At 39.9% G+C, this 25,526-nt stretch overlaps 1 protein-coding gene across 6 annotated transcripts in view; it reads left to right on the forward strand.

The window, feature by feature from the left end:
* Positions 1-25,526, forward strand: part of ECPAS (Ecm29 proteasome adaptor and scaffold) — a 99,782-nt gene that overhangs the window by 61,097 nt on the left and 13,159 nt on the right. For all 6 annotated transcript variants that reach the window (XM_082842763.1, XM_082842764.1, XM_082842765.1 and 3 more), the window contains 20 exons: positions 672-897; positions 1,331-1,422; positions 3,130-3,264; positions 4,092-4,254; positions 4,703-4,875; positions 6,055-6,156; positions 9,618-9,741; positions 11,037-11,182; positions 11,618-11,672; positions 12,583-12,697; positions 13,353-13,421; positions 14,677-14,794; positions 15,063-15,230; positions 17,510-17,589; positions 18,198-18,303; positions 19,306-19,353; positions 20,390-20,511; positions 22,080-22,230; positions 24,117-24,182; positions 25,397-25,486. In XM_082842763.1, the coding sequence (XP_082698889.1) occupies positions 672-897; positions 1,331-1,422; positions 3,130-3,264; positions 4,092-4,254; positions 4,703-4,875; positions 6,055-6,156; positions 9,618-9,741; positions 11,037-11,182; positions 11,618-11,672; positions 12,583-12,697; positions 13,353-13,421; positions 14,677-14,794; positions 15,063-15,230; positions 17,510-17,589; positions 18,198-18,303; positions 19,306-19,353; positions 20,390-20,511; positions 22,080-22,230; positions 24,117-24,182; positions 25,397-25,486 (2,349 nt within the window). The remainder of the gene's footprint in view (positions 1-671; positions 898-1,330; positions 1,423-3,129; positions 3,265-4,091; positions 4,255-4,702; positions 4,876-6,054; positions 6,157-9,617; positions 9,742-11,036; positions 11,183-11,617; positions 11,673-12,582; positions 12,698-13,352; positions 13,422-14,676; positions 14,795-15,062; positions 15,231-17,509; positions 17,590-18,197; positions 18,304-19,305; positions 19,354-20,389; positions 20,512-22,079; positions 22,231-24,116; positions 24,183-25,396; positions 25,487-25,526) is intronic.

Below are 25,526 nucleotides of genomic sequence, written 5' to 3' on the forward strand. Positions count from 1 at the left end.
TTAGATTAATTTATCTCATTTGCTAAGGGAAATTCTATTGTTTTAGTCACTGATTTGCACTAATTAAATGGCAAGAGATAATCTTGTTCAGAGTAAGAAGACTCACGATGAAATTACTGCCTGTCCTATTCTAGCTGCCAAGGAAAGAGCTTCCAGAGGACTCCTTAGTAGCTAATTTATGTCAGAGGTTTTTAATGACGTTGTAGCTACTCTTCTGTAGATGATTTGAACCCATTTTTTCAAATTCTCTTGTCAGTGGAGATTAAATGCAGCTCAAGTTCCACAGGAACAGATCATTGGTCCCGGGTTTCTGCCCAGTGTCTGTCTGTCTGTCTGTCTGTCTCTCTCACATACATACACACACATCTTTAAAAAAAAATAATGATTTTCCTTATTATATTTTAGACTTTAAAAGTGGAGTTTGTGTTTTAACTCCATTAAACTCTGTTAAAAAGCACTCTTTGGATTATAAAACTGGTTATATAAATTCTGCTCCCTTGTGATAATTTCAGTTCACACGTTGAGTCATGTTTTCCATCTTCTGTGAGGGTTGTTGAATAGCTTTTGAAGGAAAGTGGGGAATCAAAGCTGGGAACTGTCACTTTGAAGAACATCTCCTGCCTTGATTTTTTGAGACGCTTATCTGGTGTCCTTCTTCCTTCTGTCTGTAGATAGTCCTGTACTTGCGCATGTGCCTGGCTCACAGTGCGGGAGTGGTGCCCACCTCTCAGAGTTTGGCTGATATGCAAGATCACGCCCCAGCCATTGGACGCTATATACGGACTTTAATGTCGGGCAGCCAGGCAACACCCTCCTCGTCTTCTTCCAAGAGTGGGGAGACCAACCCTGTTCAGATCTACATCGGCCTGCTCCAGCAGCTGTTAGCAGGTGTTGGAGGTAGGAGGTCATGCCGCTGAGGATTATACTAAAGCACTTAAGCAAAAATCTAATTTTAAACTCAGCTGAGAATTTATAGCAAAATGATTTTCTGTCTTCTCTCCTGCAACTGAACATGAATCTCTGTTTCTTTTCTAAACTTGCCTGAGTTCATCTTTGATACACTATTTCTTTTTTCAGAAAGAAATGCTTAACAATAGGTAATATATTTTTACTTTGGAAGTGGGTGTGAAGAACAGGGCATCTTTTTATAGACAATAAGTCTGTAAATTTGTGTGTTGAATCACATACTGTATTTAGGTTAACTTTTGTTTTGTAGAACTGGGGAATGCCTCCTAAAGCTGTAGCCTTATGCTTTAAAGGAAGTTAGTGATCCCTGTACGTTTATTGCTTTTCTTGAAATCAGAATGGTTCTGAATTCCTTCTTATTTAGGTTTGCCAGTCATGTACTGTCTATTGGAAGCTGTCTCAGTGTATCCGGAAAAGCTGGCTACCAAATTTGTAGACAAAACCGAATGGATAAAGGTATATCCTGTGCATGTGTATTTCTTTTTGATTCTGTATATTTTAAACTTCGGTCTCATGATGTCGCCTTCCTACCAGTGTTTCTGTGGCCTTTTCTGCCTTTAGGTCATTTTGAAACTCTCATCATTAAACACTTACTGGGCAGCGAGTAGGTCCATGTATTGCAGTGATCCATTTAGGTGAGAGGGGGAGATGAATTGGGAGTCTTATAAGTAAGAAAGAATTATTTTTCAGTTTTAAAAGTTTAAAAAAGTAATAAATATATATAACTTAAGTAAACAATTATGTAAGACGTCTCCTTTGCATAGTCTCTCAGCTACCCAGATCCCTTCACCTTCCTGCCTCTTCCTCTCTCACCTGACAGACATGCATAGGTTATCACTTATTTGTATATGGTGTCCCTTCTAGAGTTTACTTATGCATATACACACAAGTGAAATTAGCATTTTTGAGTTTTCTTCCTTTTTTCACACAAAAGGGTATTATACTTCTCACACTGTTCTGTACCTTCTTTCGCTTAGCGTTAGAACAAGGAATTATTCCTATATAACTACAGAGAGAACATCCTCTTTGTTTTAACACCTTCATTGTTTCCCACTGCATGAATGTGCCATAATTTATTGTAGGTCCTTATTGATGGTCATTGGGACTTACAGCCTGCTGCCATGAACAGTCCATCATTTTGAATATGAGTGGGTATATTTTTAGGTAGATTCCCCAGAAGTGGAATTGAGGACACATGGATGCAATTTTAATAGATAATGCACATCCTCCATATGAGTAGTTCCAATTCACACTCCCACCGGCCATGTTGGAGTGTATTTTTGTCCTGTGGTCACACCAAAAGGGTTACCAGGTTTAGCAAATAAAAATGCAAGATACTCAGTTAAACTTGAATTTCAGATAAACAGTGAATAATCTTTTTTATTACAGGTCTGGCTCATATAGTTTTGTATACCTTTTGTGCTACATAATGTAGTTCTTTTTGGAAAATGCAGTTTGAATTATGGTAAAATGTACCAATTATTTAAGTGTGAAAGCATGAAGGTAATTTACCAAGAGGAGTGAGTTTTGTACTTTTCTGGAAAATCTAGTCTCAGGAAATTGCTTCTAGTTTAAAAAGGTTTTTTAATTCTTTGTGAATATTTGCTGATTTTAAAATGATCTTAGAGTTTTTGACCTTTGATCTTGTAGATCAGGAGTCATTAACTTGTGGCCCATGTACCAAATCTGGCCCGCCTCCTGTTTGTATGGGCTGCAAGCCAAGAATACTGTTTACATTTTTAAAGGGTTGGAAAAAAAATTAAAAGATGAATAAAATTTCCTGACATGTGAAAATTAGAGTGTCTGTGAAATTGTACTGGAATCCAGTCACACCCATTTGTGGTCTATGACTGCTTTTGCACTACAATAGCAGAGTGGAATTGTTGCGATAGATTTGGCTCTTTACAGAAAACGCATGCTGACCTCTGTTTCAGATCAGCTGTGTATTAATTCCACCTGTTTTATACTTTGTATCTTTGATGAAAATGCACGTAAGATTTTGGTCTATACCTCCGCTTTTATTTCGTTTTGAAATAATAGCTTGTTGCGTTCTTTTCTCATAGTTACCAGTAGATTGAACATTATAACGCTTTAAATGTTAGACATTGTCAGCAGGGACATGATCATATATTATGTGTGTATTTCTTTTTCTACACCACTCAGAGTCTGATGAATAGCAGTAAAGAAGAGATGCGTGAACTGGCAGCATTGTTTTATTCTGTGGTGGTATCTACAGTGTCAGGAAACGAGTTGAAGTCAATGATAGAACAGCTTGTAAAGACTACAAAAGACAATCATGTATGTTATCAGTTTTGTCTCTGTCCTTTTTTGTGGGAAATAGTTTTACAAAAGCATCTAATATATTTTTAGTTTTTGTAAAACGAGCTCATAAATTGTAAAACTTGTAAAACAAACTCATAAATTTCTTGCCTTTATGATTGTAAAGATTAAATGAGATAGATAATACATGGATTCAGTCAGTTCAGTCAACAAATTTGAGTGCCTTGTGTCTCATAGGCATTGTTTTAAGCTCTACGAATACGGCAGGGAGTGGATACATGAGAAGCTCTAGTAGTGCTTGGTGCTCAGAAATGTTAGTTCCTTTTTTCCTCCCCATATACTGCCACCTCTCATTGTACCTGTCCCATTAGGAAACACTGTTGAAACCATGTGCTTTCAAATATTTTATTTGCATTTGGAGGTTTTAGCAGTTAGAAATAGGATCCGTTCATTGTATTTTGTTGGCAGTAGAGGAAAATTATGCTTGAAAGTTATGACAGTGTATTTACCTAAGTGTTATTTATAAGCTAGAAGAAAGTGTGGGTGCTTATACGAGCGTGCAATGGAGTCACCTCACCCATAGTTGGAGTTGGGTATGGGATTAAGGAATCTAAATCCAAGTGAGTCAGGACTCAGCTTAACTTCTCAGAATTCTGTGTTTGAAACTCAAGTTTTCTCTTGTTCCCTAACCTATTTATTAACATCCAGTGGAACCTCACATGATCACTTTATTCTTTGGCCTTATATTTTGTTGGGGAGATGACTGTAGTAAACACACAGTTATTTCATTGCATTCACGCACATGTGAGAGAGACAGACATACGGTATTGTGTTGTTAAATCCAGAGCCCGGAGATACAGCACGGATCCTTGCTTGCATTGGGATTCACAGTAGGAAGATATTTGGCTAAGAAGAAAATGAAAATGGCAGAGCAGCAAGACGTGGAGACAAATGCTGATTTTCTGCCCGAACAAGAGGAACTCATTCAGAGTGCCACAGAAACTATCGGTAATTAATGTGTTTATGCTGATTTGGATGTCAGCATAAGTAGGTTACAGTTTTTTTGAATTAGGTTAAAATTTATTGTAACATTTTAATTTCTTTTTATAGCATTGCACTCTAAATACACGAGGTTTTTCCACAAAATCTTGATGCTGAATAAATTCTTTGTTTTTAATAACAATGCAAGTACTCTAGTTTTTGTATATATATATTTTTCTATATGTTTCTGTTTAACAGAGATGATTCCATTATGGGAAAAATTGTAAACATTAAGAAAGGACATGACTCTGGTGTTTTATTACTAAAGAAATGCTAACAAATTATCAACTGGAAAATATGTTGTAGACTTTGATTTTGGTTTGCTGTCTTTGAAAAAATCTTGACTACATTGCTGGTTGCTTTGGATTCCAGGGGTAATGATATAAAATTCTTTTGTGTCTAAATATGTTTACAGGCTCATTTTTGGACAGTACATCACCCCTCCTGGCAATTGCTGCCTGTACAGCCCTGGGTGAAATTGGCAGAAATGGTCCACTCCCAATCCCCAGTGAGGGATCTGGCTTTACTAAGTTGCATCTTGTGGAAAGCCTGCTAAATAGAATACCCTCCAGTAAAGAAACAAATAAGGCAAGTCTCTTCCTTTTATCCTTCTTCTCTGAAATTCTTTCTGTTCATAGATAAATAAACGAATAAAAACAGAATCATAGTCAGGATAGATGGCATTACAGCTGGAGGAAGGGCTGAATGTGAAAAAGAGTGGTAAAGAAGAAAGTCTAGGTGACTGTTTAATTTTGAGTTGGGGATGACTTGTGCACTGCTTTCGTGTGTGTACTGTTTGACCCAGTCACTCCAATTTAGGCCCATAACTGTTAAGATTTGGGTAAATATTAAATGCATCAGGTAATTCTTTTGTCATGCAAAAGGGGGGTAATAAAGTGTTAAATAGTTTAACGATTTTTGTAATTTCAGACCAAATCTAAATCTTAACTTCCTATACTTAGTTTGGTTTTAAGAAATCTGGGCATTCGTAAGCAGTGTGAGTAATCTCTGAGGAAAAGGACACTTATGTTTTTCTTAGTCTTAGATAAAAACTTTCATAGACTTTAAAAATTTTCTTTGGGATAAGAACACCTCAGTGTTGAAGTATAAGATGATTTAATGAACAGAAAAATCGGTTTACTACAAGTTTAATAAATATGTAATTTTATTCTTGATCTAGGGACTATTTAAAGCTTTCTGAGATCACAGTAGTTTTTATTAGATGTTAGCAACTACTCATTACCATCCATTGTTGAGCACTTGCAATCTGCCAAGCATATGCTGAGTGCTTCACATGCATTAATTAATTGAATCCCCAAAAGATCTAGTGAAGTAGGTACAGTTGTCATCTCTATTTTCAGAGATGAGGAAATAGCGTCACAGAGAGGCTAAGTAACTTGCCTGAGGTCACACAGTTGTAAAGGCTATTAAAATGGTCGAGCTGTGACTTGATCTTAGGTCCTCTGGGCCCAGAATCAACATTTATAACTGTTATAGCTTGTAGGATAATGAACTAGTTAAAGACTTTGTTATTCCTTCTTTTGCAGCTGTGGACCCCTAATGAACTCAGTTTTATGTCTTTCTACCTCCAATGTCTTATAGACATAATTCTGTAAAATTGGATACTTAAAAAAAAAAAAAAATTGTGCTGATGCATTAGTTAGACAGACTCCCCCTCCCTGCTTTCTCATTTTGGAAACATTTTTTCTGGGACCAAGCTGTTATATACTTCATTAAAAAAAAAAAAAAAATTCTGTGTTCTTCCAGATGAAAGAAAGAGCTATCCAAACACTGGGGTATTTTCCAGTTGGGGATGGAGATTTTCCTCACCAGAAACTCCTCTTGCAAGGTCTGATGGATTCTGTGGAGGTATTTATATTGCTATCTGGTTGTTAGTCATTCAAACAAAAGGCATTTTTCTTAACTTGGAATTTTGCATGCTGTGAGGTTTTAAATTAAAACTTTATTCATTTATTCACCAAGTACTTACTGAGTACCATCTGTGGGTCCATCACTGGTAATCGTAGCATTGACTAAATCACCTCTGTGGGGAAGTCCTTTTCTCATGATTTTTAAAAATAAATTTATTTATTTTTATTTATTATTTTTGGCTGTGTTGGGTCATTGTTGCTGTGCGCGGGCTTTCTCTAGTGCGGCGAGCGGGAGCTACTCTTCGTTGCGGTGCGCGGGCTTCTCATTGCGGTGGCTTCTCTTGTGGAGCACGGGCTCTAGAGTGCAGGCTCAGTAGTTGTGGCATGTGGGCTCAGTAGTTGTGGGTCATGGGCTCTAGAGCACAGGGTCAGTAGTTGTGGTGCACGGGCTTAGTTGCTCCACGGCACGTGGGATCTTCCCGTACCAGGGCTCGAACCCGTGTCTCCTGCATTGGCAGGCGGATTCTTAACCACTGCGCCACCAGGGAAGCCCTTCTCATCATTTTTGAGTAAAGCGTGGTGCAGTGTAGGTAGGAGGGGAAACGTACCTATTCAGCTAGATGTGGGGAGTGGGTGCCAGTGTTCTGGTTGCCCTTGAGTCTGATGACTTTGCTTCTGTCTTCTAGATAAATGTCCAGTGTGGTGGAGAAGACCTATAAGTAGACAACTGCTAGCCAATATGATGAGTGACCTAACACAGTCTGATGTGGCCCCTGTTCTGGTTGCCCTTGAGTCTGATGACTTTGCTTCTGTCTTCTAGATAAATGTCCAGTGTGGTGGAGAAGACCTATAAGTAGACAACTGCTAGCCAATATGATGAGTGACCTAACACAGTCTGATGTGGCCCCTGATTGGGCCTTGGTTCTTGTCACTTACTCACCAGCCGCTTTTGTTCACCAGCCTCTTAGTCCTTCTTTGCTCTGAGCTTTTGACAGACCCATGCTTCCTTCTTTCTCAGGTTGTTGCTATAGGTCTTTGAAAAGTTTCCTGACCCTTCAGACTAGAGTAGATTTCTTTATTTATTTGTGCTTTCATGCTGCTCCGTACTTTGCTTCACAACATTCATCACAGTTGCTAATTGCCCACTAGGCTGAAGGCAAAGGCTGTTTTGCATCCCCATCCTCACCCCCTTATAAAACAGGGGCCTGGCAGCGTAACTGGTAGTTGTAGGACCTCAAACATTTTTGGAAGCGTAACTGAATGAAGAGATGTTTGCGTGTAAGGCAGTGGACTCACGAAGGCGGGTGTGAGCACTTCTGTCTGGGGGAGCTGGTGCACGTGTTTTGGTGGCAAAGTCGCTGCTGGGCCTTGAAGGAAGAAAGAGAGGAGAGAGGAGAGCTGTGGTTGAGGAATAAGGCAGCTGAGTGGTAGAGCCGACATTAGGATGCAGGTCTCTGGATTCTTGATGGAGTATTTTTAAGGTGACATTTTTTGACAAATTATAACCATATCTCATTCTCCCTGGATGTCACTCACATTGTAACGTCTTGGGGAAAAGCTTGTGATGTCTCCTTTCTCATCTTTTTTCTTTTTATATATCTATGATAGAGATGGGTTTCTTCCAGTTTTGTTTAAATGAATGAAGGTTTGTCTCAGTTCTCAACTTGCTACTGAAGACATTATTTTAAGAGTTTAGAAGTACAGAACTATATGAAAAGCTTGAAACATGCTAGAGAGACTGAAGGAGGAGAATTTTAAAAAAGCAGGAATCAAGAGAAGCAAAATATCTTCACAGTCATCTAGGACAAAGTCCTAAAGGTTATTTTGTTGTTGTTTCTTTTAACTTTTTATTATGGAAAATTTCAAAAATGCACAGAAGTAGAGAGAATAATAATATAATGATCCCTATTTATCCACTCTTTATTTCTAGAATATTTAAAGCAAAATCTGGATATTATCTTCACAAATAGAGTTAGGGAGTTTTGTTTTTGTTTGTAATGCCAACTATGTTGTTATTAACATGTAAACAGGTAAAAACAGGCACATAAAATGACTCCCTAATACAGGATCCTCTGTGTTGAGATAACTGTTTCTCAGCTTAGAGTTGCCAAGAGAAACTTTGACCAGGAAAGCTGTAGGACTGAAGCCTTCAAATACTTTTTCTCAGAGTAGGAAGTGTGTGGTATCAGCACTTAACACCTCAGCAAGCCTAGAGCATTTAGTTGATTAAGCTTGGAAATGGCTAGACTGTTGTCTGTATGCTTTACAGTGTTCTCCCAAAAGTCCCATATTCCCATACCCCTCATATTCTCTGTTCTTCATTCTCTTCTTACTCTCCTATTCTTAGGTCTTTTCTGATTCCCAGCAAACATTAGAGAAAAATGCCAAAGGGAGCTGAGGCTGGCCCAATTCCATATGAGTCAGTGGTTCATAATTGTGAGATGTGTCAATTTCTAAATCTGATTTTTAAAATTTGAGTATGTAGGGCTTCCCTGGTGGCGCAGTGGTTGAGAGTCCGCCTGCCGATGCAGGGGACACAAGTTTGTGCTCCGGTCCGGGAAGATCCCACGTGCCGCGGAGCGGCTGGGCCCGTGAGCCATGGCCGCTAGGCCTGCGCGTCCGGAGCCTGTGCTCCGCAATGGGAGAGGCCACAGCAGGGAGAGGCCTTGCGTACCGCCAAAAAAAAAAAAAAAAATTTGAGTATGTATAGTTTCGAATTTTTTAAACTTTTGATTTTTGAAACAATTCCAAATTTACAGTGTGGTTGTCAGAATAGTGTAAAGAACTCCTTTATACCCTTTATCCAGACTTACCAAATTATAGTATTTTACCATGTTTGCTTTGTCATTCTCTGTTTTTTTTTCTGAACCATTTGAGAGGAACTTGCAGATATCATGTAATTTAAGCCGTGCAGAGAGGAGGAGGTGTTAGTAAATGATAAAGGCCGCTGTTAAGGGTGCAGTTACTACCAGTCAGATGTCTACTAGGTGCTTTATGTACGTTAACCTCGTTCAATCCCTACGGCCTGACGAGGTGGATGATGGTATTATTTATGCTCATGTTACAAATGACAAAGTTGAGTCTCAGAGTTTAAATAAGTGTATGTAGCTGGTGAGAAACAGAATTTCTACCAAGATCCATATGGCTCCACAGTCCATGCCCTTCTCCCCCAAGTAAATGGTTCCATTCTTCCAAAGATTAAAAATCCCTCTTAGTGGTTCTCTGCTGAGGGTGAAGAGTGCAACACAGACTTGGGAAAAGATCCTCAAGTCATTCTTGGGTTCTCTGTTCCCTCACCCTGCCTCACTTTCCAACCATCCTGTCAGCTGAGAGCATTGCAGGCAAAAGAGTGAAAACAAAGCGTGCTGAGAAACAGGACAGCGAGCAGGCTTTTTGCGGAAACGGATGTTTTGGGGCAATGTTCTCTCTGACTCCTCACTTTTGTCCCCTTCATTGCAGGCCAAGCAGATAGAGCTTCAGTTCACTATCGGCGAAGCCATCACCAGCGCTGCGATAGGAACTAGTTCTGTGGCCGCCCGGGATGCCTGGCTGGTGGCCGAAGAAGAATATACGCCCCCTGCCGGTACCATATAGTCAGCTAATCAGTTTATTACCACCAAGTAACCCTCTTCTGTTCTTGTTATCACCTTTGAGCAAAAGAAAAAAATGTATACATTCCATTTTAACTCTCTTTCCAATATTTATATATGTATTTATCAGTTTGGCTCAGTCGAGAAAGATAGTTGGTTAAAGGAGACTGAGCACAAAATGAATGAGAACTGTCTCTTTAGTCCTTTGGCAAAGCAGGCAGGGGAGTTAGCTGTCGATTACCTTCAGACTTGTGCTATATTCGTGAGGATCGGTGTGGTTAGCCAGTGTTAGAGGTTGAGGCCTAGCAGTTTCCAAGTTTTGTGTCCCCTAATCCTTTATCACACAGTGCAGGTCGTGCAGCAGGTGCCTCTTCACTAAGTCCCTCTGGCTTTTAGTGACCACATAGGTGAAGGAGCATGCGTTTTCTGATGACATGTTACAGGTACTGTGATTTCACATGTCTCGTATGCTGTGAACATCCTACAGGGCACAGGATGGCTCTCCACAGCAGAGTGTCCTGCCAACCTCAGTAATGCCAAGGTTGAGGAACTCTGAAGTGACAAAGGAAAGGAGAACAATGGCGTAGTAGCTGGAGGAGGAAAGTGAGGTTAATAGAGGTTGGTTTGCCTGTTAGTTTTTAGATGGAGATGGGAAAGATACGGTAGAGAAAGAAAAATTGCTGACACTAGAAAGAATGGGGATAATTTTAAAAAATTAAGACAAAACTCATACAACATTGTAAATTAACTATGCTCCAATAAAAATTTTAAAATTTAAAAACAAACAAAAGAAAAAATATTTATTTTAAAAACTCCATGTGCAATTAAGGTCTAAAAGGAAATATAAAGGAAGAGAAATACTTTCTTTTTCCTGCTGTCACTGTTTAAATGAGTAAAATTACATTAATCATATGAGTATTTAAAAAACTTAAGACAGATTTTTAAAAAGAGAAGTTTTAGGTTCAGAGCAACATTAAGAGGAAGGTGCAGAGGTTTCCCACACCCTCTACCCCTACACATGTCTAGCCTCCCCCATGATAGTGATAATTTTTCATTCTAGGGAACTAAAGTTATCTGAGTACCTTTGAAAGGTTATTTAGTTTATGCTAGGTTCTGAAATGAATGATTATCAGTTCCTTCAGCAATTTATTTAAACACCTTAGTCATTTAGATCTTAATATGTTGTAGGATTGTTGTATTGAGTAAATGTTGATTAAAATTTTATCTTTTTCAGGGAGCTCTATTCAGTTATGTTAATTGCTTCTTATCATCCTTTCCCTTTCCCTAGGAGCTAAAGTTAATGATGTGGTCCCCTGGGTGCTGGATGTGATTTTAAATAAACATATCATCAGCTCCAACCCACATGTGAGGCAAGCAGCCTGCATCTGGCTCCTTTCCCTTGTGAGGAAGCTAAGTACCCATCAAGAAGTGAAGGTAAGCCATTCTGTAAATGTGGTCCAGCTCTGTTGGAAACTGTTTATGAAGTATTTATAATAGAAAGGTGGTAGGAGGGGAAGTGTATGAGGGTGAGGGCCACTAACCAGTAACACATATTTTGAAATAAGCTATACGTGAAGGAATGAAGGATGGTACCTGATATATATGGGCTGGAAGATGATTCTTAAGTTGAAGGTACAATGTCAGAGGAAGTGGTGAGGATGGGGGAGGCTTAGACTGTGTGCGTTAGACCACCTGTAAGTGCCACAACCTTCAGGTAATTTGGCCACCTTCCAAGATGAGAGCACAGCAGGGTTTGTGACTGCCTCTGGTCGTGAGACTTCACAGGGGTTGTGTACCCTGAGAGCAAGATTTTTATTCTCCCAAGGAGGTAGAGTTTCAGTGTTCTGAATGCCTTTTTTCTTCTTTCAGTCTCATCTTAAAGAAATTCAGAGTGCATTTGTTTCTGTTTTGTCAGAAAATGATGGTAAGTAATTGGTAAATATTTGATTTCCAGACTTCTTTAAACTTGTATTTTTGTTTGTTTGTTTTTGCGGTACGCGGGCCTCTCACTATTGTGGCCTCTCCCGTTGCGGAGCACAGGGTCCAGACGCGCAGGCTCAGCGGCCATGGCTCACGGGCCCAGCCGCTCCGCGGCATGTGGGATCTTCCCAGACCGGGGCACGAACCCGTGTCCCCTGCATCGGCAGGCAGACTCTCAACCACTGCGCCACCAGGGAAGCCCTAAACTTGTATTTTAAATTTTGAAAAACCTGGATTAATGAACATAAAAGAAGGCTACAGGAAACTTGATTCTTAATGTATTTATTTATTCATTAGATCAGTTTTGCATTTAAAAGTGGAGCCGAGGCCTTCTTTAACTCATACTTGTACCAAATGATAGCTTTCTTCTCCTAATACTTAGAATTCCTTTTCTCTCTGTGATGTAAGCCAGGAGAGAGTGCAAATATTTGTGTTAGACATTTAAATAGTAGCTTTGTTTTATTAATTGTTTTAAACATGTGGTCTAATGTTGACTTTTCATTTAAAAAATTGCACGTGGGCATCCTTAAGTCCTGTGATTACCTCTCATGTGTGCGACGTGCCTCCACTGACCCTTTGTCACCATGCACTACACACTAAGGCCCAGCAGGGTTGACTTGGCTTGTGAGTTGGATGTTCTGTGAATGTAGTTCTCATTTACAGAGACTTGCTGGTGTCATGTCCACTCAGATGATTTAGTATGTTTTTAACAAAATAGGGAGGTTGATTATGTTTTCATATCTTTACTTTGATATCATTTTGGGTTAATGTTACAAGTTTAACTTTTTTTTAACTTGATGCCCAGAGGACAAATTTTTCTTAAAAGAATATTGTTTTGTCTGACTTCTGTGTAGAACTTAGCCAAGATGTTGCCTCAAAAGGCCTTGGGTTGGTGTATGAACTGGGCAATGAACAAGATCAACAGGAGTTGGTTTCTACTCTTGTAGAAACACTGATGACTGGCAAAAGGTACAGTGAACTTGAAAATTTCAGATTTGAACACTCAGGGCAAGTTTTGCACATACTGAGAATATGAAGTGGAGGAAGGAAAGTTCAGCTTGTGATTTTCCTGTTTATTAAGCCTTTTCTAAATTGCAAATCATCGATTGTTATGCTGTGGATAGCAGTTTAATTATCCAGTGTATACTGTTTAGAAACAGGCCAGTAATTCAGGCTTCGAAAATTGAATGATCTTGGGACAGGTAAAGCATTGGATTACAGAAGTACCGTAATTACCGTTGGCTAAATGGAATGAAGATGTGGAGAGGAAGTGTGTCATGCAGGTCCGATCTGTGAAGAGGAAGAGGCGGGCAGTCATTCTCGTAATTGGTTTCTGCTTTATGTTACTTTCCTTGTAGGAAGAATAGTTCTCAATGTGTGACCACATTTAACTCAGTGTAACTTTATGTGGGATGTCTTTTATATCTATTTGTTCTTCCTAGACTTCATTTTACAAAATTCTCTGGCTGATGGGAAGGGTTAGTTGACTTTTACATCTTGCACACTGTAGATGCTTGATAGGGAATTTGATTTTATCAGTTTACAGATGAAATGTATGCATTAGTCGAATGGTGGTATGAAAAATTCGAGGCTAATTTAAATTCTTGGTGTTGTTTTCGTTTAGAGCTAAGCATGAAGTTTCTGGAGAGACAGTGGTGTTTCAAGGAGGAGGCCTTGGCAAAACCCCTGATGGGTAAGTGTGCCGGATCCGTTGATCAGTCACTGTAGACATCTTCTCTCCGTTGGGAAGGGTGCTCACCAGGTTGATTTCCACCCTCGTGGGAGGTGTTGTGTGTTAGTGGAAGAAGAAAATGTCAGTGCAAAAGCCTAGTGTTTTAGATTGGGTTTCCTGGGGGAGCAGACTGAGACGGAGGTGTGTGTGCTGGAAGTTTATTGAAGGGTGCCTGGAGTCGTCACCCTGGGGGACTGAGGAGGCAGGACAGGTCCAGTGGCCGAGGAGGTGGTGACCTGCTGCCCCCGCTTACGAGACCGTGACCCATCACGGAGCTCTGGGACTGGGCTGGGAGGGCCTTCAGGGAGGTCCTGCTCTGTGTCCCCTCCTCAGGTCTTTTCACCCCCTCAGTGACTAGCCGTTGGTGGTGGGCTGCTCTCGGGGAGGACCTGACCTTGGACTGAGGGCAGTTCTGTCAGCTCCCAGCCAGCGGGTCCTCAGGGAGGAATCAGCACGCACTGCACCTGGTGTTTTGGGGGGGCATCTCTACTGGGTGCTTTGGAGTCCACCAGCTGGGCATTTCAAATTAATTCGTAGAGCCTGACCTCTTTTGTCTTATCACTATTCCATCATGGTTGTACTGTTGCTTTTCCTCTGAAAACCCTCAGGTCCAGCTGCAGCTTGCTGGGCCTTGCTGGGGAGTCCCCAGAGCCCTGCCTCAGGCTGTCTCTCCCGTAGCTCCATGTTTTCACACTGAAGTTGTTCCATTCCACTTACCCTCCCTCTAGACTCCCTCTGAGTTTTAAAAGAAGTGCTCACTTTTCACAAAATAATGAAAAAGATCAGGTAGTTGAGCAAATACAGAGGGAAGTTAACAGGACTTGAAGAAGTTGTTATCAGGATTGGGACGCTATAGCTTAGAAAAGGTGTAGGGAAGACAGAAGCTGTCTTCAGACGGCTCTCGGGATCCTGAGAGAGGCTGGTGCACAGTGCACTGAAGACTTATTGCTGTCTCCTGAGGTGATGAGGGCGCCACCCTCATGGGCATCACAGGTGCCTTAGGCCATTTACCAGCCATTGCTGAGAACTGAAGTAGGTGACTTTTTATATTCTCGTCACCCTGGTTCTCTGCCTCTGTGGTAATGAGATAACGCAATATTGGAAATTTAGCGAAAACATAATTTTAAAATGTCCTAGTAATATTGGTAATGTAACTTTTAATAGTCTGGAGGTGGAGAGGTACATTACAGCATACTTTTTCATCTTTGTGTTCAAGCCAGGGCCTCTCTACTTACAAGGAGCTTTGTTCTCTGGCAAGTGATCTTAGTCAGCCGGACCTGGTGTATAAATTTATGAATCTAGCCAACCATCACGCAATGTGGAACTCTAGGAAGGTAAGTGGCTATTGCTGGACATTTTATTTTTTTCTTCCCTCCAAACCAAACCTCCTGCATTGGCAGACGGGGACAACTGTTATGCAGTGTGTTTTGTAAAAGTCTGTGATTAGAGAGATCTAGATCACCACATAGCTGCTATTACTGATTGGTAAAGCCGGACACCCAGTAAATCAGGCTCTATTCAGGGACAAGGATAGGAGGAAGAAGTTTGTGATTTTTCATATGTGGATATTATATCTGAGCCACTTTGTTATTATTTTTTTAGGGTGCTGCTTTTGGTTTTAATGTAATTGCTACCAGAGCTGGAGAGCAGCTAGCTCCTTTCCTGCCTCAACTAGTTCCTCGTCTTTATCGTTACCAGTTTGATCCCAACCTTGGCATTCGACAGGCCATGACAAGTATTTGGAATGCGCTGGTCACTGACAAGTCAATGGCAAGTATCTGTGAACCCTTGTCCCAGGTTACACATGGCATATAAACTCATGCTCATCTTCCTTTCTACTTTGTGTACTTTTTTGTTTAAACAAACAGACTTTCTTTCATCCCTTGCTTTCTTCCTTCTTTCAAGGTATCAGAGATGCTCATGGCAACATTTATTGAAATCTCAAAAATGGAAACAATCTAAATGTCCATTGGGTGGATGGTTAAGGAAGTGGCAGTGTATCCACACAAATGGAAAACTGTATGTCGATAGTTAACCACTGATGTAGTGGAGAACAGGTCGTGGTTCTTGCCTTCAAGGAGTTCACGTAGTTGGGGAGGTAGATAAGGAATCAGGCAATTACCATATTTGGTTTTTTCTCATCTGGCTGCTTCTCATATTCTCCTTCACTGTTAGCTACTAGGATTTCTCAGGGCTTGCCTCTGAGGACCGTTGACTCTCTCCACTTTCCCTTTTAGATCAGCTCCTCAGTTCCAGGGCTTATGTGTCATCTTGATTGTGATGGTTCCCAATCTTTACTTCTGGCCCAGGCACGACTTGTGCTCCTGACTTGTCTGTCTCACTGCCTGCTTGACATTGTCACTTGGATGTTGTTTCAAGATACCTTAGACTTAACATGTCTAGAACGGGACTTAAAAAAACAAACTTCCCCCTCCCTTCTCCTCAGCGTTCATCCATTTGCCCCAGCGGGGAAACTGGGCATCATCCTTGATTGTTGCCTGTCTCACCCTCACCCTCAATTGAATCCAGTAGCAAATTCTGTTGATTCTGCTTCCAAAGTATTTCTCCCTCCCTCCCTTCCCTTCTTCCCTTCTTTCTGTTTCTTTTTCTCTGTTTCTCTCTCTCTCTTTCTCTCTTTTTCTCTTTCTTTCTTTCTTCCTCCCTTCCTTCCACTGTGTGGCTTGCGGGATCTCAGTTCCCTGACCAGGGATCAAACCCGGGCCCACAGCAGTGAAAGCGCTGCATCTTAACCACTGGATCTCCAGGGAATTCCCTCCAAAGTATTTCTTGAATCTATTCTCTTTTTTCCTTATTCCTCCCTGATGAACAGGTTGTCATCTTTCTCTTCTCTTTGCCTTCTTTCATTTAATTACCAATAGTAAAAGTGATTGTTAAAAATGCAAATTGGATTGCATTTTGGGTTAAAATCCTTTGTTGGCTTCCTAGTTCACTTTAGATAAACCCCATGACCCTTACCCTGTCTTTCCATGCCTGAGCATGATGCAGGCCTTTCCTGTCTCCAGTCTGATGCTGGTGGGCACTGGAGGGTTCCACCTTGAGGGTTCTGTGAGTTCTGTTTGCTCTAGGAGAGTACTTGGTACCACTGGGTCAACTTGAGATCTAATAGGTCGAGTTCAGGGCCCAGGCTTAGGCTCGCAGGATGTGAGTGTCACCTCTGTGTGAGTGGAAGGTGAAGCCACAGATGTGGATGAGATCACTGTGGAGACTGTCTAGAGACATGGACATAGAAAGACATCAGTTTCTTAAATCTTAGGTGAGTTATTTCCTCCCTGTCTTGGTTTTCTTAAATGTAAGTGAGGATAACAAAACCTCTCCTACCTACAAGAGTAATAGTGGAAAAGCCATAAGTTTTGAAGTTCTTTGGATTAGCATAAAAAGTGAATCTACTGTCGGTGTGTGTAGTTATTACCAAATGGATAAGCGTATATCAAAACTAAAGAGGCTTAAAAGATTAAATTCGTCTTCATTCTGAACAATCAAGTGCTACTTTATGTGCCAGACGTGGTGCAGGCTACCAGGGAGCGAAGGACAAGTGAGACACTGTCCCTGCCCTCGAGGTCTCAGTGTGAAGGGGCAGGACAGTTACTGTGCTGTCTGATACAATGTGCTTAAGAAGGTGCCGTGGGAACATAGGGCAGAGTAGGCCAGTCCTGTCTGCGAAGGTGATGCCTGATTTGAATCTTGAACAAGTAGGAGATGGAAGACGTAGAGGTAGTGTGTGCTAGGGAGTGGAGGTGAGGCAGGACATATAAGAACTCGGGAGCTAGATGGTCCCAGGAGGGCTTCGTATCCACGCCTGGGTGATTGGACTTTATTCTCATGCACTGAGGAAAATAAGAGGATCACGTTTGCATTTCAGGATGATCAGCTGGGCAGCTTTCAGCAACTAAAGTGGGGAGAGAGTTGTGGACAGAGAGGCCTAGGGAGACACTTAGGCTGTTACGTACAGAAACACAGTGTGGTAGAGATGAATCATTTGATTATTGATGGATTTTGCGTTCTCAGTTTTATCCTTTTGTTTTCATTAGGTGGATAAGTATTTGAAGGAAATTCTTCAAGATTTGGTTAAGAATCTAACCAGCAATATGTGGCGAGTTCGAGAATCCAGGTACCATTTTTGGAAATATAAGACTAGTCAAATAAAATTGAATTTTTTTTCCCTTCAAATTTCCAAGTTTTATACTTTGTGCAAAAGGAATAAGTTAAAACCACTAAAAAGCATATTTCTGGTTGGGTTAGACAGTTAATGATATTTAAGCTCTAGTCAGTGGTTTTCCTAAGTTGTCTTAGTTTTTGTAAGTATGAAATAACAGAAGTAGATCACTTGTTAAATTAGACATCAAGATACATTTATATACTCTCATGACTTTGTAGGGTAGCATTTATTTATACATATATAATTTATGTTTATTCAGTGCCTGCTATATGCTTGGCAGTGTGCTAGGCCCTGGAGGTATATTGGTAAGTAAAAAATGATGTATCATCTTAAAGAGATTATATTATAGTTGTGGGAAATAGACATTTGATGAGTGTACATGCCATATGCCTGTGGTATATTTGAGGCACCAAGAAGCGAGTAGTCATTGCCGTTTTGGGGTGAGGGGGTTAAGACTAGAAATATAGTCAGAATCCATATTCTTGTTTGATATGACTGTTTCATAGTAAAATATTGAGCTTTCTTGATCATATATTTGAAACCAAATTGTTTATTTTCAGCTGTTTAGCTCTGAACGATTTATTGAGAGGAAGACCCCTAGATGACATCATTGATAAACTTCCAGAAATTTGGGAAACTCTCTTTAGAGTACAAGATGATATAAAGGTACTATATACATAAATCTGCATTTATTTATAGAATAGCATAAATTGGAATTGTTAAAATATGTATGTTACATATTTCAAAATTCAATATCCAGACAATTTTTTTTAAAAGACCAGAATTTTCCTCCAAAGTTTCAGTTTTGTTTTTTTGTTTTTTTGGGGTTTTTTTGCGGTACGCGGGCCTCTCACTGCTGTGGCCTCTTCCGTTGCGGAGCACAGGCTCCGGACGCGCAGGCTCAGCAGCCATGGCTCAGGGGCCCAGCCACTCTGTGGCATGTGGGGTCTTCCCGGACCGGGGCACGAACCCGTGTCCCCTGCATCGGCAGGTGGACTCTCAACCACTGCGCCACCAGGGAAGCCCCAAAGTTTCAGTTTTGATGTGTCTGTGAAGTGGCAAGTTTAGGTATCTTTAGATCTAAATTTAATTAAAGTTTAAAAATAAAAAGAAAAAAGGGTAACTACTGCCTGATTTTCTTTTAGTAGAGATCTTGTGATGCTGTTGTGAGGAACAAATAACAGTTTAGAAATAATCCAAAATAACTCTACTTAGATCAGCTTCGTAAGTTGGATCAGTCATTCCCAAATAACGTGACCAGTTTCTCTTTTGCCTCGGCAGTCTAAATTTAAAATTTTTCCATCTTACCATTAAAATTAGGCACTTCAGTTTTTTGCTTTATTCGTCAGGGTTTTTTTAAGTCTTTCAGAATCTTCACATAGATCTCTCTATATTTGCTTTTATAATACATTTAGTTTCTAAACTGTTATACTTAATATCCATATTTTTGTAAGGTCAAAAATCTAATTTAAAAAACAGTAGTATGGAATGGTAGTATTATGTTCCTTGACGGGCAAAGAGCCTAGTGAAACACCATTTTTTACCTAGTAATGAAAGTAGGATTTTTCACCAATTTGTGTAGATTTGGAGGCAGTTTAAATACACATTTTGGGGTAGATGAGAAGGAAACTCTGACGTTGTATAATGTCATATTCTTCTCATTTTTAGGAATCTGTACGAAAAGCAGCAGAACTAGCTCTGAAAACGCTGAGCAAGGTGAAAACTCTAGTCTTATACTGGGGGGTGAAGTGGGGCAGGATTCTATGTGACAGTGAAAATTATGACTTATTTTTTTGTCATTTTAAGTGACATTTAGTTGCAGTGTAACTGGCTTCATGTTACAGCCCACTTCTTAACAATGAATGGGAAACTGGTTGCTATTACGTTAGAATGCTAGTATTTTTAACAAAGTGTGTCTCTGGGCTCTTTAAATGGAGAGCTTTCCTAGGCCTTTATATAAGATAGGACTTTCTCTTGACCCTGAAGTACACATTACATTTAGATCAAGCAACATCTATTCTCTTTATTATTGCTATGTTTATATGTTAATCTGCCTTTCATACTTATGAGGTTGGCAACCTTTTTTTTTCTTTTGCGGTACGCGGGCCTCTCACTGTCGTGGCCTCTCCCGTTGCGGAGCACAGGCTCTGGACGCGCAGGCTCAGCGGCAATGGCTCACGGGCCCAGCCGCTCCGCGGCATGTGGGATCTTCCCGGACCGGGGCACGAACCCGTGTCCCCTGCATTGGCAGGCGGACTCTCAACCACTGCGCCACCAGGGAAGCCCTGGCAGCCTTTTTGAAACTGGTTCCCCACTTGAACTTGATTTCGTGGTATATCAGGGCCTTATAATGTATTAGAAGGTTTTAAATCCAAGTGTTTCTTATTCCACATTTGTGTTCTTGACCTCTGTGTTATGCTGCCACCCAAAGTTATTGATAATAATACCTTAAGCCTTCTTCAGAGTGCTTTCTAAACATATTCTCGTTTCATCTTCAACTGTTTTCTGTTTCACAAATTAGAAGACCAAAGCTTAGAAAGTAAAATGCATTACCAAATTTTCTGTTTAGTTATTGGCAGACATAGGACTCAATCCCAGATCATGAGATCTTCTTTTTCTTCCTGTGATATCGTAGAAAGTAGAGTCACTTACCCTTTTCTATGGATATAGGAAGTAGGAAGTATTTTGTCAGATGAATGCGTTATTGGGTGAGAGGTCAGTTTCACTAATTTCCATGCTCTTCGTATGTGAGGTTTGTGTGAAAATGTGTGACCCTGCCAAAGGAGCCGCTGGCCAGAGAACCATTGCTGTCCTCCTGCCCTGCCTTCTGGACAAAGGAGTGATGAGTCCTGTGACAGAAGTTCGAGCCCTCAGGTTTGAATCAGCTGATGAAATTGAATGCATTGTATTTACTTAGTTCTTAGCCACCCAGTAGAAATTGGGTTTCTTTGAAGGTTAGATTCTTGAAAGAATGGAGAAATGAGTTGAGGAGAATCCAGTGGGGTGACCCAATAGCAAATGCGAGAAGTGGTGAGTCAGAACATTTTTGCAGAGACATTCTCATGGGAGCTTTGCTTCTGTCCAGCCTTCTGCCACTCTGCCTCAACCTTGAGTAAAGTGTGTTTGTTATTTTCTTGTCATTGGCCTCTGCCCCCAGCAGGCACATCGTCCTATTCTGCTATGCCTCAGGTCCTTGAGAGCTTGCTTGTTGGTTATACCACTTAGTAATGTTTCACAGATTATTATGTTTAAAATAAACTGTTTACCGCCTGTGAAATATTCAAGTAGTACACATTTAGATATATATGGCTCTTTTAAGTTAAAATCAGCAGTGAAGGATTTTTTTTTTTTTTTTTTTAACCAGAGTGCTATCTGGGAACTTCATCTGTTCCATTTTTTATTTCACTCTTGAAATTAGCTCAAATTAATAGTACCAACACTATTTCATGGTAACTAAATAGTTGCTATGGGAAAGCTCTTCTCAGAAGGATTCACCTAACAAATGCAAAGGAATGATAAAATTAGGGTATCACCATTTTGCTCTCCTCACTAAGATACTCCAGGTAGTGATCATAAGTGGCTCCTGAGTCCACTGGTAGAGGCTGACTGGAGGAGCATTATAATGGATGGTTGGTTCGTGCTGACCAAACTTGAACCTGCTGTTCATTCAACAGCACAAAAAAACATAAGCATCTTGATGTGATGAGACAGGACATGTGAAGACCACCCGTGAAAGATTCTTGTTTTAAAAAAAATTGAACTGAACTTGATTTTAGCCTGCAGATCTGTATAAGCTACAGAGGAACCTCTTAAGTGACACCATCAGAATACAAATCAATAGCTTAAAAAAAAGAGGACGGAGAGAGCACTGTTGAAAAAGATTCAAGAAATGCAGTAAATTGCAATGTGTAGATGGACTCTGGATTTGATTTCAGCAAACCAACTCTTACGGACACTTGTGAAGCAATCAGGAAATTTGGATATTAGATGATATGAAAGAAATTCTTAATATTTTTTAGGTGTGAAATGGTATTTTGATTATGATAAAAAATCTGGGTCTCTTCATGATACATGTAGAAATTTAGTTAGGGAATACGCTTCACACTACAGTGGCAGGGGGAAAAGTATATGAATGGTCTGTATGTATGGTGGATGCCTAAGTGAGACAAAACTGGCCAAAGGTTGCTGCTTGTTGAACTGGGTGGAGAGCATACGGAATTGCATTTATGATTCTCTTTACTTTCATATATGTGTGAACATTTCTGTAATAAAAAGTAAAAACAAAAACCAAAAAAAAACCCAACACAGAGCTAAGACCAGGCTCTGTACCCAAGGGAGTATGTTCCTTAATGCAATAAAGTGCAGAAACTCCTCATGATTAGACCTGTAGGGCTTCTTGCTTTGTTAAAAGGACTCAGGAGTTGTGTTTTGTGTGTCTGTAGCATTAACACCCTCGTGAAGATCAGCAAAAGTGCAGGAGCCATGTTGAAACCACATGCACCAAAACTCATCCCAGCTCTGCTAGAATCCTTAAGTGTCTTGGAGCCTCAAGTTCTCAATTATTTGAGTCTCCGGGCTACAGACCAAGAAAAGGTGAGTTGACAACACAGCCATATTGGTAATTATCATGAAGGGAGAGTCCTGTTAAGATACTCAACAGGCCTTCCAGGGTCCTTAGACAAACTCCATGACTCACATGATACTTTCACCACTCTTGAAACAGCTCAACTTCTATAACCACATGCAGTGTTTCTTTAGCGGGGCCGGAGAGGGCTCATACACTGTTATGTGAAGTGAATGAAAAATGACACTTCCGTCCAAAAAAATACATCAATACATTTATTTAACACGGTTTTTTGTACATGTTCGTTTATTTTCTAGGGGTTGGGTCTACAGCCTCAGAGTCCTCCTATGGACCATTCCTGCTTTGCAAATCAAGAGGATTTGTAGCTAGACTTTTGCATAGTCCAGAATTATTCTGCTTTTTAGGTATACTCTAGTTCCCTAGTCTCTGATTAGAGTTTTGTTTTGTTCTGTTTTTTTAATTACAGATGAAACATTTATTGTGAAAAGTTAAAACAACACAGAAGAGTAGAAAGTAATCCCCTAGGAGTCCCCTCTGCTGTATCATTTCCTGAGGAGTACTCACTGTCAGCAGTTCCTGGGTCTTTTTTCAAATTCTTTTGTAGTCATAGGCTTCAAAATCAAACAAACATACTAATTTTAAAATAGAATCAGACTGCGAATATTGTTCTGCAACTTGATTTTTGTTTTTAACAAAATACCACGTGTATATATGGATCTATTTCATTCTTTTTAGTGCATGCAGAGTATTCTACAGTGAGATTATTTTGAACTTTTGTGTGAGAGATTTTGTGGCATCAAAAGTTATGAATGTTCTGTTTTCTCCACATCTTTGCCAGCATTGAATAATACCAGTCTGATAAGCAAGAATCTCATTATTCTAATTTAGTTTCCTATTATTAGTGTTGTCCATTGTCTTTTCGTATTATGTTATCCATTTATAAATATTTCTTCTGTGAGTTGTATGTTTCTACTCTATGTCTGTTTTTCACTTGTTTATGTTTTTACACTTGTCTTTATTAGAACTGTCAAACTCCTGTTATATGATTGTAAAAGTTTTCTCTCAGTTCACTATTTGGTTTTTAACTTACCTAAACTATTATATTCTAATCACTTACTCTGTTTTCCCTTTGCCTCTGATATTGCTGTTTCTTCTCCAGTCATCATTCTTTCCTCTTTCAGCAGTAATCTTGCCTTTCCTAGGTTCTCACCTACTAGGTGTTGAGAATTAGGAAACATAAATTCTAGTCCAAACTTTGCAGCCCTAGGCAAGTCACTTCTGTATGCCTAATTTTTCTCACTTACTGTGTCTGGATAGTGTCAACCTCTCCTGTACCATAGTTATTTGATTAAAATGCTATTGTATCAATAGATAGGAGGGTCCTTTATAAAGTTAAAACAATACATGTATAAAATTAAAAATCGTGTATTAGATAGAAAATTATTTAGTCTGTTTCTTTATTTAATGGAGGGAGAACCTGAGGCTCAAGAAGGCTGGATAACTTGCTCAGAGCCATACTATGTTATTTTCTAACTGCAGTTAATTTCTAACTGTTGTCTGCATTTCTCACTTACGGTGAGATGCTGCCTCTACATATATATGGTTGAGCGTAGAACAAAAGAAATTATTTAGACTTGTGTTTGAATTTGTTGTATCTATATATTATTTTTTAAAATATTCCTTAATTTGTCAGTAAAGCCCAGTTTGAGTGTGTGGAGGTTCTTCTTTTATTTTGGCTGTGCCGTGTGCAGCTTGTGGGATCCTAGTTCCCTGACCAGGGATCAAACCCATGCCCTCAGCAGTGAAAACCCCAGAGTCCTAACCACTGGGCTGACAGGGAAGTCCCTGGAGGTTCTTCTTAATTGATTGAATGTGCTTGCATTTGTGTTCTCAGGCTGCGATGGATAGTGCCCGACTCAGTGCTGCCAAATCCTCTCCCATGATGGAAACAATCAACATGGTAAGTGCCTCACGTAATGAGAACATTTACGTTTGCTTACCTTAGAGTGTAATTGTTCAAAGTCTTCAGGTTACATTAAATGAAGTAGAGGTTTAAGGGATGAGTCAAGGCAGCTGTTGTGACTCTAGATTTTTCTTAGTAGAGTTCTTTTTTCTTTTCCTGTATTACTAAATGGAATACTTTCCCCAGTCCTAGATTGCATTAGTCCAGATTTGTGTTACACAGGAGAACAATATATTAAAAGGTCTGCCTATAAATCTATATCTATATCTTTTGGCCTGCCTATTTAGAAAGTTCGGATACTTGTGTCTGCCTGAGCATTGTTTCTGGGAGGACCTAGGAAGCTGTAAGCTGGAGGTGTTAGTGAAGTAGGAAGCATAAAAGGTAGGGAGAGAGAACTGAGCAATGTTGGTAGGTTGTTCAGTTAAAGGAAGGGGATTTGCAGAAAAGAGCTGCTTGGCACCAAGTTTCGAAATTCCAGTGTTTCTGGAATCATGGGTTAAAGAGTCTCTAAGGTCACAAAAGCTGACTCTGCTGTGCATGCCCTGGAGTGGTTAAATGAGAGCTTGTGAGCTACTGGAAATTGTTTTGATGGGCAGATCACAGGTCTAGACAAGAGAAGAAGGAATTTTTTTAGTGCTTACTGGGGAACTATTACCAAAATTTGGTCTAAGGATGTCTTCGTTGGATTATGAGGGCAAAAGAAAGCTTAAAGAAATAGGAATAGTTAGCAAGCACCTTATAGATATGCTCATCAGTAATAGAATATATGTCATTATATTTTCAAAAATATACAGTATAGCAAATTCAGCTACGAAGTCAACTTTTAATAAGGTGGCTTGATAGGGCAGGACCACGGAAGAAGGTCAGTTTTAATCTAGGTCTTTTACACTAAACATGGATTGTTAAAGAAGAAGTAGGCCCAGAGAGATCCTCTCTTCTTGGGTACTCATTATTTATTTTCTCCTTTATAAATCAATGTTTTTTATTATTTTTGTTTTGTTTTTAATGTTGATCCACTGATGAATGGTTTTCTTGTTTGTAGTATAATGATTTTAACATTGAAATTGGAGCAAAATCAAACCAGTGGTTTTTGCACTTCATGTCAAAACCAGTTGGGTACATAGTTGACGTGGGCAGTTATTAATTGAAGATGCGGTACTGACTTAATTATTTGCTAAGGTTAACTTTTTATATTTATTCTCTTCCAAAAGTGCCTGCAGTATCTTGATGTGTCGGTGCTGGGTGAGCTAGTTCCTAGGTTATGTGAACTGATCAGAAGTGGTGTAGGTCTTGGAACTAAGGTAAGCAAGTGTATTTTTCATAAGAGGAATTTGCATCTTC

This window comes from Leucopleurus acutus (assembly GCF_964270905.1).
Source record: "Leucopleurus acutus genome assembly, chromosome: 7".
Lineage (NCBI taxonomy): Eukaryota > Metazoa > Chordata > Mammalia > Artiodactyla > Delphinidae > Leucopleurus > Leucopleurus acutus.